At 41.1% G+C, this 12,774-nt stretch overlaps 1 protein-coding gene across 15 annotated transcripts in view; it reads right to left on the bottom strand.

Annotated features, from left to right (window-relative positions):
* LOC311064980 (leucine-rich repeat flightless-interacting protein 2-like) overlaps window positions 1–12,774 on the bottom strand; it is a 52,411-nt gene that overhangs the window by 25,657 nt on the left and 13,980 nt on the right. For 9 of the 15 annotated variants that reach the window (XM_084085093.1, XM_084085094.1, XM_084085091.1 and 6 more), the window contains exons 2-8: window positions 9,653–9,739; window positions 3,832–3,849; window positions 3,620–3,691; window positions 2,172–2,210; window positions 1,763–1,804; window positions 607–648; window positions 142–183 (exon numbers count right to left, since the gene is read on the bottom strand). In XM_084085093.1, the coding sequence (XP_083941219.1) occupies window positions 142–183; window positions 607–648; window positions 1,763–1,804; window positions 2,172–2,210; window positions 3,620–3,691; window positions 3,832–3,849; window positions 9,653–9,739 (342 nt within the window). The remainder of the gene's footprint in view (window positions 1–141; window positions 184–606; window positions 649–1,762; window positions 1,805–2,171; window positions 2,211–3,619; window positions 3,692–3,831; window positions 3,850–9,652; window positions 9,740–12,774) is intronic. The other 6 variants (XM_084085102.1, XM_084085089.1, XM_084085092.1 and 3 more) reach the window with 4 other exon arrangements.

Below are 12,774 nucleotides of genomic sequence, written 5' to 3'. Positions count from 1 at the left end.
ATAAAATTACATTATTGTATTTGCCCAAATATTGTGGTATCATGATCTAAATGGTTTTGGGGAACATTTGAACATACAGAACAAAAGGATGAAAGATGCAACAGTATGGGCAGAGGGGAAAGAGAGGAAGGGTTTACAAACCGGCTGTATCCGTGAAGAACGTGAGTATCTCTCACTGTCCTCCTGGAGAAAGTTGGAAGAGATTGAGAGATGGAATGAAAGGAAGGAGAGATGGAGAGAAAGGAAGGAGAGATGAAGAGATGGAAGGAAAGAAATAGACAGATTGGAATGTTAAAAAGAGATGGATGGTGGGAGTTGAACAGGGCGGCATGATTGCAGGATAAAATTACATCATTTTTTATTTTTTAGATATTGCGGTATTATGATCTAAATAGTTTTGGGGAACATTTGAACATGATCCCTTTCAAACACAGCATGCTTTGACATGAAAATCAAATGATTCCATTTTGGTGATATGCCAATATCCCTAGCCTTTATGTCAGTATAGATAATGCCCAAACACAACTACATTTCCCATGTGGTTGAATAGAGAATGAAAGATAAAACAGTATGGGCAGAGGGGAAAGAGAGGAAAGGTTTACAAACCGGCTGTATCCGTGAAGAACGTGAGTATCTCTCACTGTCCTCCTGGAGAAAGGATGGAGAGAGGGAATGAAAGGAAAAGAGAGATGGGAAAGTTCAAACAGAGAGATGGATGATGGGAGTTGGCCACACAATTAGAGCATTAAATAATTTGCTAGATATTATGGTACTATGATAATTCTCATTTGAACAAACACAGCATGCTTTGGCATGAACATTAAGTTAGCCCATACTAGGATGGGGCCCTTTGGCGGGAACGATGCAAGTCGTTTCATTTATACTGCTATGCGAAACATATGTTATGCGAAGTTCGGCCAATCAGTTAAGCCGACAGGTTGAGTTAGCCAGTCAGACTCGGGGACTTATAATGGCTTAGCGGCACAAACGTTATGTGACACTACGCCAATCCGTGAAGCAGATGGTTTTGGTTGTCCAATCAGGGAATCCAATGCATACAGTACAATCTCCTGACACACACATCAAGTTTGAGACCGAATGGTCGGACGCTGTCCGAGTTGTGCCAGGGACACATTTTGTGTCACACAGACACACACACACTCAGTTAATTATAGTATAGATAATGCCCAAACACGAGTACATTTCCCATGTGGTTGGATAAAGGATAAAAGATGCAACAGTAGGAGTAGAGGGGAAAGTGAAGGCGGGTTCAGTAGGGATCGAATCCACCGGGACCAGCTTGACCGAGCGTCTATATGAACACAACTGTTCTTGTTCAAGGGGGGAAGCCGGGCATGGGGGGTGACCTTTGTTGCTGCGCTAGCAACTCCTACTGCCTGTGGCAGGACGGAGGCGCTATGGCCTGAACCAGTAGGTTACAATATCAGTGACAACACAGAAATGTGTGGAGAGTATTAATAACATCTGTGCATTAACTGTAGTCCCAGTTTTCATAAGGTGGCATACCCGTTTCCTGTTCCAGTTCATTTTCCCATAATAGCTTCGTTTGATTGGCTCAGCGGCAGATTTGAACTGGAAACACATGTAAAGGTGTTGTGTGTTTCGGGTTCCTTCTGAAAACTGGGACTACAATCATGCACAGAGCCGATAGGCAGTTATGACTAAATAGGGACAAAAATGGGTAAAACAAATAATTGGCTGCTCTAAATTTAGGAAAAAAAGAGAGGGGGAGTTTACGAACCGGCTGTATCCGAGAAGAACGTGAGTACCGATCACTCTCATCCTGGAGAAACGAAGGAGATGGAGAGATGGAAAGGAAGGAAGGAGAGGTAGAGAGACAGAATGAAAGGAAGGAGAGATACAGAGACAGAATGAAAGGAAAAGAGAGATGGGAAAGTTTAAACATAAGAGAACCGAAAACCAATATAACTAACGACTGTTTAGACCTTTTTGGGCGGACCCTATTTGAACATGATACTTTTCAAACACAGCATTTGACTTAAAATTGTAATTATCCCATATTGCTGATATGTAAAGTGTTTATGTTAATGATGCCCCTACAGAACTACATTTCCCATGTGGTCGGAATGGATTGGAAGGATGAAAAAGATGCAATGAGCAGAGGGGGAAGAGAGGGAGGGTTTACAAACCGTTATCCGTGAAGAACGTGAGTATCTCTCACTTTCCTCCTGGAGAAAGGAAGGAGAGATGGAGAGATGGAATGAAAAGAAAAGAGATGGATAGATTAAATGCAAAGAAAAGAGAGGTGGGAAAGTAAGTTCAAACAGAGAGATGGATCATGGGAGTTGAACAGGGCTGCACAATTTCAGGATGAAATGACATTATTTTGTCTAGATATTGTGGTATTATGATAATCTCAAAAGTTATGGGAAAACATTTAAACATGTTCCTATTAAAATAGTATGCTTTGATGAAATGATCCCATATTGTTCATATGCCAATATTATGTGATCATTAATAGTAGAAATTAAAGTGGTGAAATGCTCCACAACGGTTTCATGTTTAAATGTGCAGCCCTAGATAAGAACTTCTCCGAAGGATTAAATTATCTCCAATTAGAATCTGGAAGGGCCTTCAGCATACACTGATACATCACCTTCTCTTTTGTACATTCAACAACCTATATAAATCACGTTTTTCTTTTTTTTATAAGTAACAGGAATTCAAGGCTAGGATTCAAACCATCAAGCTTTGATGTAAAGTACACACTCTGTTTCAACACACAGACTATCCATGCAGTTAGAACCATCAAGTGTGCAGTGTAGTCAGTAATCCAATCAACACACAGACAAACATGTTGCACAAACACCATTAGTGTTTGTCCTGATACTGCGGCTTCCACTCAACCACAATGCTGCTCCCACTGAACCACTACATGCAAACAATATCTTAACTGCTCCAACACTTATGTGATAGCAGTACAAATGTAGCCATTGTAAAAGTTCCACTTTCTACTGTTGGTGGAACATTTGTCCCCCTGTGTACTTGTAATGTAAAAATCATGTATTGTGCTCTTTTTCCCCCCCTCGGGATTTGCCAGGAATGCACTCGTAACTCATGAAAAAGTAAATATACTCAATTTGTTCTACTGTATCGGCTGATATTCAAGGAAAACTGCATGATATATGCATTGTATAATATGCAGCACCACAATTTTTTTTCCCCAATGTACATGGCTTGTTTGATGTGAAACTTTCTTAAGTCTGCAAAAGGCTATGGTTAGTCAAAAAACAATTCGCACACTGAGCATCTCACATGGTTCAACCTCCCACAATCCTGTGGGACAAATAAAATAAAAATAGCTGCATAGTAAATGTGATAAAAACCCATGCAGTCACAAACAGACTAAAGACATGGTTATTCATATTCAAACCCAAACAGACCCTGGCACACAGATAATTATTTTTATGAGCCAGCCTTGATTATGTTGCAATTGGCTTTGTCATAACAAGCCTTAACAGGAATTATCTGACACTCTACGGCATACCGCACAGTGTGTAAAAGCTTACATCAACAACATGCTACAGTATAAGGAGGCATATATTTTGTACAATTTCTCAGCACAAGAAAACTGTACCATCCATTGCTCTATATTGGCGAACTTGTCGTCCCCTTTGTCCTCCGCTTTGGTTTCCAAGCCATAATATTTCTAATTGAACCCAAGAAGAGAAGAGGACATGAGTACATGAAAACAGAAAGAGTCCTGCAGACAGACATTTTAAACAAATGAAATAAATTAAAATGATGATGAAAGGCTAGGGGTTTGAGAAGGAGTTAGAGGAGGCCTACCTTCTGGACCTGAAAGATCTACACACCAGCAAGGAAGGAGAGAGGGGATGAGGAGAGAGGAGATGAGTCAGGACATGAGGGAGAAATAAGAGACATGAAAGCAGAAAAGATATATAATAAACCGGCTAAATGAAAACAGTGGAAAAAGACAAATATCAAGCAACACAAGCATTTAAAGCAGCTGCCTATAGACATCAAGCTGATCGCTCGAAAGAATCATTAATACAAGGGTCGAAAGTGTCAGAACATATCACAACTCGGCAATATCACATCTCAAAGGTTTGTTTTGTTTGTTTTCTTCTGTAGTTTCTTTAAACGACTTTTAACACAAATTCTATATTTTTTTGTATTTGATGCCAAGTTTCCAACTGTACTGTACAGTATGCCATATCATTCTGGACCACTTTGGAATTATGTCTGATTTGATTGTGTGTGTCATACTGATGATAGTGGGAAAAGTGTTTTAAGGAAAAAAAACACCACAGATGCCATTTAGACAATACATGAATGCATTGCATTATGTATTGTCTATATTTATATATCTGACAGTGGCAGCATAATCATATATCTAACAACACCAAAAAACATAATTGGGTCTTCCTGTGCCGTTTACATGAACCTGGGTTCAGTTTGCCCTTCAGGACAATTTTTGTGTCCTGAAGTTGGATAAACGGGTCTTCGGTTCTAGACATTTACTGTAGTGGAGGATAAAATAACATGCACATTAGATGTAGCGGTACACAGAGGCATTCTTTAGTGACCACAAAAATAACAATATTTCAATCATGAATCTTCGGGTCAATTAAAAAGGTAGTTCATTCATTCAGAATATACTGAACATGCTTCGTTGTCACCTGCTGCGTGGTGTCGCATCAAATATCAATACACACTCACTATGATCAACATATACAGCCACAAACTGACAGATGAAATGAACAAAGGACAAAGCAGATGATCAATGTCCAAATGACCAAGATATAGTGGATATAGTTTATCTGTTACAGATGAGTATGTTTACAGGACCTTGAAGCCTGTTTGATTTAGCCTGTCGTCTGAACCAAGGCCTCAGTAATGCTTGGTGTCTGGTTCTACTGGTCAATGATTAGCAGATCAACTTATTCATGAACTCGCACACCTCTCCACAAATGCAAGCACCGGTGTCTAGAAAGAACACCTGCAGCACTGGACATCCAATCAATAGTTCTCAACTCAGCTAGTTCTCCACACCCACACTAAAAACACCCACACACATGGCATCCACTCTAATGACACAGACACTAAAGACACCCACACGAATGACACCCACACTAATGCCAGTATTCGGTCCTACCAGGTGTATTAGCTGATAAAGAAATAGAACATCTGCACTCCAAAAATAAGTTAAATTCTTCTTTTAATAAGTAGTAGCATTCAAACAAGTTTGTTTGACTGCTACTCTGCCTTTTTTGATTATAGATGTTTAAGAATTTGCAACCCTCATTAATCAAAGTTTTGTGAGTTGAGCGAGTCTTGGGTGTGAGTCTTGGACTATTAATTAGTTATACAGTTACAATAACAATCACTAGTACTCCGGGGCCCACAGGACTGGAAACGAGGACCAATGTTCTAAGCAAACTGATTGGTCAAAACTTACAGGTCCATGATTATTCAATAAAGACAAAACAAATGTGTATCTTCAACCCCATACTTAACTGACCAGATTCCCAAGGGCTCTACACTAGGCCCTCTATACTAACTAATATGTCTTGGACATTGCAATGTGCAAGAAAATATCCTCATATCCTGAATCATACCAGACAACCTAAAAACAGCAACTATGACTCATTTTGACCATGACCTCAATTTGATTAGCAAGATACTTAGATCACTTACCCAGCCATGGCCGATAAGAACTGCCTTTTAAAGCCTTTAAACCTCGTCTCTGTTCCAGGACTACACAACGTAAATGAACACACAACTATCATACAACAAACTGGGATCCTTCATTGGTTGATCAGCTATATTCTTCAGATTCATGAATTTCAGTTGAATGGAATTCTATGCATGGTCCAATGAGAGGAAGACCTGCAACCTCATATCTGTACCAGCCAATGATGTTTCACCCATATTTACACCCCCAATACATCCTGTTACAAGCTGTCCTGGCTATTCCAAAGGGCCAATTAAACCTCTAATTCAGATTTAACACCATGGTCTACCTCTTGTGCTGGCTCAATATAATGGATTGGTTTATTTGAAATTCTGGCGAAAATCCATGTCCTCTCCTCTGACCTGACCTCTATGCACAGTGTATAATATAACTTTGATGATCTCAGCTATTATTGTTCTAGACTTTGGACTCTTGTCCACATAACATCCCTTGTCTTAATTCACACTTCAAATTGAGGTGAAAGGTCACGCTCTGACATTAAGAATCACTTATCGCAGCAGAACATAGTGGTTCTACATTAGTCATGTCTAGCTCTAGTCCGGTCTCATCTTCACTATAAGTTTCCCTGCCAGCTATGGAATCAGTTAGGAGATCTTTAATAAAGGTGACCTCACCTTCAAGCATGTGAGAAATGGACACGTCAGATAGAATAAAGCATGAATAAAAACAAAACCTATTCTTATGAATTTCAAGCACTTTCAAGGAGGCTGAGGGATGTCATTAAAAAGATTTTCATTGGCAGCTTAAAGCAATACATGCTGTACTGAATACCTGTCAATTCTATGTATTACAATTTCTATGTTTATCACATTATACATCTCATTTCCAGCTGAGTAAATATGACACCTTCAGAGTGCAGACTTATGTCTGCAGGTGTCATCAAAAAGCATTTAATTGCTTCCTTGTTCAGTTTTTCATCCAACTCACTCAAACACCAGGAGTTAAAAAGCAGTTAAAAGTCAGAACGGAATTAAGTACTCGACTAGCATATTGTCCAATATAATATATTGTACAATATGCTAGACATATTATGTCTGGTCAACCAATTAGTAAATGAACGATAAGCCATGGCATGTTCATCTCTCAGTCTCAACAGGTTTCACAATTGCCCTAAACATGTCCATGTAGGCTACTGCTTAACTCACCGAGACTCCCTTTTTCAGCGGAGGGTTTTGCGGGCACCCATTGAAGGCTGCTCTCCCCCACCTACATCCCCGCCAACTGTCGCCCAGCCTTTGTTGCCCTCACGAGGTGTCTCACCCACGGCCCGAAACACTGTGACTCTCAACCTCAGAGCTTGAGAGGTGAGTGACACCGCTGATGATACTGTCTCAGGTCCTGTCTTCAGCATGCATGCTTACATTAACATCAAGATGATATTTTCTCAGACCCTGTCTTCAGCATGCATGCTTACATTAACATCAAGATGATATTTTCTCAAACCCTGTCTTCAGCATGCATCCTGACATTACCATCCAGATGATACAGTCTCAGATCCTGTCCTCTGCATGCATCCATACGTTAATAATATCAACACAGCATTGAAGCTTGGTGTTGTGAACAGAAGCCTCCCCACTGGTCTATGACACACAGCTGACCAGAGAAAGCTGCCTGCTAAGCTACTTTGGAAGTTAAAACACGCACGCATGCACACGCTCGCACACACACACACACACACACACACACACACACACACAGGCCTGACTCCTGACCAGACTCAGATTAACACTGACCATCCAGTAATCCAGTAAGTATGACACTGTGTGTGTGTGTGTGTGTGTGTGTGTGTGTGTGTGTGTGTGTGTGTGTGTGTGTGTGTGTGTGTGTGTGTGTGTGTGTGTGTGTGTGTGTGTGTGTGCGCGCGCACCTGTGTTTTCATTGTAAAATAATTGTGGCACAGAGAAGGAGGTAATCCTGATTAATCTTAATGAGAGAGTAGTCTGCTATTTTGCCAACAGGCTGATTACAGCAGCTAGAGATCCAGTAGATGAAAACCTCAGATAAACTGTAGGTACTCAGTAGCCTACAATGACAAAGCAACGTCATTGTACGTCCCACTACAGGATAGTATCTATTTTGGCTAGTACACCATTTTCACATGCTGTCCAAAAATAGATCCATACATATGGTAGACTGGAGAGTAATGACTCTTTATCCTATTCTGATCTTCTAGGATCACAGAAACATTGTCCGAGCGCTATGGGTCTGACCTTACTACTTGATGATAGCAGCTTATAATGTTTAATTGATTCTACAGTTGCACCTGTTCCAAGTTAATCTGGATGAGACAACATCAGCTAAATGAAAGAACATGTAAGAGCTCTTAATATCACACAGTACAGTAGTTTGTATGCGTTGTGAGGTTAGTTAGTTTGTACAGTGAGAATCAGACATGTGTTTCTATGTTCAGGATTAAGGCAAGCCAAGAATAGAGAGGTCTGGACACAAGAGACTTCCCGGTGTAGAGAAGATCAGACGTGTTAACCCAGAGAGCACAGGAAAACACAAGCAACACTGCTGACCAGCAGTCCAAACACACACACACACACACACAAGCTGGCTGACACACACGCACGTACACACTTTCACCTCACCACCTGTTTCAACATACTGTAGGCTAGATAAGAATGCAGTGCTGATGCCAGCGGTGTGCTTGCAGCTGTGTGTGTTACAGTTTACCTTGTGATATACCACTGACCTGAACATGAATGATGCCTGGTCACTCACAGTACAGTCACTACTGATTTCAGGCCAGAAACGGGTAAAGTCACTACTGATATTGGGTCAGGGTCAGATACTATAGTCAATACTGACCATGATGACACTTAATGCTATGGGGACTCAATCTAATCCATATCAAACAAATGCATCATGGAGGGCCCCATGGATTGATTACTTACTCTTTGATGATGATTGAAATGTCAGTTTTATAGGTTTCTATTTTTCAGAAATAATGCATCATTTGGCTGAAGAAACACCTGCAGTTCCTCCCTGCCACTGAAATGCCACCAGTGACCCATAACTCATTCTGAGGGAGATCAAAGCCTTCGAGCTTAAGAACATAAAGTAATGTTGACAGGAAATGCCTTTGTTCCTATTAGCCAACACAATGTGACCCCAAGTAAAATCCACCAATTTGTGTTGTATTATTATGTTGTGAAACACTGCAAGTTCACTAGTCTGACAAAAGGAAGTTAATTATGCAAATATCTACTGTAGATATGTAACCGGGAAGCAGAATATCAAAGATTTCAGAAAAAAACTGAGGTATATTCCTGGGCTCTGAAGTTCAGCTGAATTTGTATGTAGTACTGCATGTACGAGGTTCAGAAAATGTGGTTTGCTTTTGCGTGTGTAGAGATAAACGAATAGTAAACAACACTCACAGGACTACCGACAGTATATGGACATAGGTCATTTTCGTTTGTTGATTAGGGTTCTTGCCATTTAAATTGATCTCGCACTTGTACGTTGCTCTGGAGAAGAGCCTCAACTAAATGCCTATATAGTGAATTGTAAACATATACGTTTACACAATGTACTGTATGTTAAAGTTGCTCTGCACATCACTGCTTTAAGTATGAGTGTGTTATAGGGGCCAATTCATACTGTACTTCATCAAATGTTTAGCGTTGACATTTTCTTTTTTCAATTGATGTGTGTGTGTGTGTGTGTGTGTGTGTTTATATATATATATATATATATATATATATATATATATATATATATATATGTATGTGCCCGCCATGGTGGTTGCCCACTTCAAGCCACCGTTGGACCAATGTGGCCCTCAACCCAAAATGAGCCTGACGAGCCTGCTATAGATAGATATATGCAGTAGATAGATAGATAGATAGTTTTTGTAGACGTTTAAGAAGCATTGAGTTGTACCTCTTTCTGTTGTCTCTCCAGTTCCTTCATGCGGATCTCTCTGGCTTCTGCCCTCGCTGCCCTCTTTGCTGCCAGCCTGGCCTCCGCCTGAGAGTGAGAGAGAGGGAATGTGAGAGAAAGTGAGAAGTGTGTGTGTGTGTGTGTGTGTGTGTGTGTGTGTGTGTGTGTGTGTGTGTGTGTGTGTGTGTGTGTGTGTGTGTGTGTGTGTGTGTGTGAGCGAGAGAGAGAGAGAGAGAGAGAGAGAGAGAGAGAGAGAGAGAGAGAGAGAGAGAGAGAGAGAGAGAGAGAGAGATGGGAGAAGTGAGAGAGAGAAGTTAATTTAGTTCAATTCAAGTAACACACATCTATAAATGGTGAAGACACATGTGACCAGAAATCCTGTTCCTATTCCTAGACAGTTACAATGAATGATGGGAAAGTTGCAAGTCAAGAGAGAAGTCAGCAGTTTTGTTTGGTTGTCAACATGACAGCAGTGAAAACGCTGAGTCATTTGAAAGTCGCAGGGTCTCATTGGGTGCATTTCATATCATGGTCAAGGTCCCGAGACAACATGAATCCCTTAGACAAAAATGATCAACACTATCCAAATGACAATCAAACACAGGATAATAATAATTATTAATGTATGTGTACGTGTGTGCGTTTATGCATATAGTATATTTATGAGTATTGACTAGGCTGTACTCAGCAAAAACAGGCCCTTTTCCTTAAAAGGACCTCTCTCAGTGTGTGTGTGTGAGAGAGAGAGAGAGAGAGGGAACTTCCTTCCTGCCTTCTGCATCTGTCAGAATGTGTCTGGGCTGGGGAATGCTGTACTGTGGGTGGGGTCACTGTGCTGTGGGTGGGGTAACTGCTCATGAAACCCCTCCTACTATCATCATTGGTTGAGCTAGAGGAAAAGCCACGGGGCCACCAAAATCACTATGGTTCATCCTAGAATGTGCCTGTAAGATTGTAAGTTTGGTCCGGTGCTACTGGAAAGGCCATAGGGTCACCATCAATAGAGGTCATCCTCTGGGGTTCATGATGTAGCACAGAAAGAATCATGACAATCCAGTAAGTAGTTTTAAAGATATGATGTTTGGGACCAAATTGGAGGACCAGAGGCACCATCCTTAGTGCCATGCCACTGGTAAGGCTAAAATGAACTCGCCTCGCTCAGCAGACCTACTATTAAATACTCTTGGCATTTAACTCCCAACTGCCTCAACTGAGCCGTTATAGTAATACACTCAGAGAGTAGGATCACTGATGGGTTTGACTGTGACTTTGCTACCCAACCTCGAGTTATTTTGTATTATTTCCTCTGCAATCGCACATTCTTTTACATTTCATAAATATCAAGATTAAAAAAACAATACTGAAAATATACAGAAGGAACACAGGAAGTGTATAAAGCCTCACTGATTGTGACTTCCTTTGGCCCATTCACTGATTCATTAAATGGCATTTCCTCTAAGCCAATGACTGGCCATTGTCCTCGGATTGTTAAAGTTTATTCCTAAATGTCTATGTGCTCAGCCAGCATCCTAGTATTCAAACATAATGAATAACCCTGTGTCTGTTTCATGTTATGTCTCGGCTGTAATGGAATGGTAAATGGTGCACTTTTTATCCAAGGCACTTTGCAATGTGCATTACATTCACACACACATTCACGCAATGATAGCGGGGGAAACCATGCAAGGCACCATCCTGCCCATTTGGAGCTGTTAGGGGTTCGTTCATTGTCTTACTCAAGGACACTTTGACACGATGCTAGGAGGAGCCCGGGATTGAACAAGGAACCTTCGGCTCCCATAAGGCTGCTCTACCTCTAGAACCAGCCTGTGCCTACACTAGGGTGGCAGAACGGTGGTGCCTAAACTTCTATTTGATGATCTTCTGTTATGTTGCTGTCCTGTCTGTTGTTGTGTTGCTGTCCTGTCTGTTGTTGTGTTGCTGTCCTGTCTGTTGTTGTGTTGCTGTCCTGTCTGTTGTTGTGTTGCTGTCCTGTCTGTTGTTGTGTTGCTGTCCTGTCTGTTGTTGTGTTTCTGTCCTGTCTGTTGTTGTGTTGCTGTCCTGTCTGTTGTTGTGTTGCTGTCCTGTCTGTTGTTGTGTTACTGTCCTGTCTGTTGTTGTGTTGCTGTCCTGTCTGTTGTGTTGCTGTCCTGTCTGTTGTTGTGTTTCTGTCCTGTCTGTTGTTGTGTTGCTGTCCTGTCTGTTGTGTTGCTGTCCTGTCTGTTGTTGTGTTGCTGTCCTGTCTGTTGTTGTGTTACTGTCCTGTCTGTTGTTGCGTTGCTGTCCTGTCTGATGTTGTGTTACTGTCCTGTCTGTTGTTGTGTTACTGTCCTGTCTGTTGTTGTGTTGCTGTCCTGTCTGTTGTGTTGCTGTCCTGTCGGTGGTTGTGTTTCTGTCCTGTCTGCTGTGTTGCTGTCCGGTCTGTTGTGTTGCTGTCCTGTCTGTTGTTGTGTTGCTGTCCTGTCTGTTGTGTTACTGTTCTGTCTGTTGTTGTGTTTCTGTCCTGTCTGTTGTGTTGCTGTCCTGTCTGTTGTTGTATTACCGTCTTGTCCGTTATTATTCTGTTATCTGTTTGTTGTGGCATTGGGCTGAGTCTTAGAGTGAGAGTCAGTGTGACATGTTCCAGCACTCTGAACAGAACATAACCAGAGGTCCTCAACAACATAATTAATAACATAATATTGATATGTTGAATAAATATAAATGAGTATTTTCAATCTCCAATTCATTCAATAACGTGTAGGCTGTGCACAGGAGACTGAATGCTCTTTCAGCAAATTTAAACTGACTTAAACTTAGGTCAACTCCAGGCATGCTGATGAATTTGCAAAGATGAAATATAAAAGAATGAATTTGTGGCACGGTGCAGTATGGATGGATCAATCAAATATTTAGACAATCAATGCCAACTATGTTGTTATATAAGCCATATTTTGGCTACTACACTGTCGTTGTTGCACTTATTAATGTAGACTATCAGCACGTTTTTGATCTATTGCATAATAGGCCTTGTTGAGATTATTTACCGTAATATCACTATGGTTGGTACATGACTTATTGACTTCAGTGGCTTGCACCCATATGCCAGAAAGGCAAGCTCCGCCCCTGGTGTTCAACCAATC

This window comes from Gymnoscopelus microlampas (genome assembly GCF_963454915.1).
Source record: "Gymnoscopelus microlampas genome assembly, chromosome: 17".
Classification (NCBI taxonomy): domain Eukaryota; kingdom Metazoa; phylum Chordata; class Actinopteri; order Myctophiformes; family Myctophidae; genus Gymnoscopelus; species Gymnoscopelus microlampas.
This window is presented reverse-complemented; position numbering and strand designations above follow the sequence as displayed.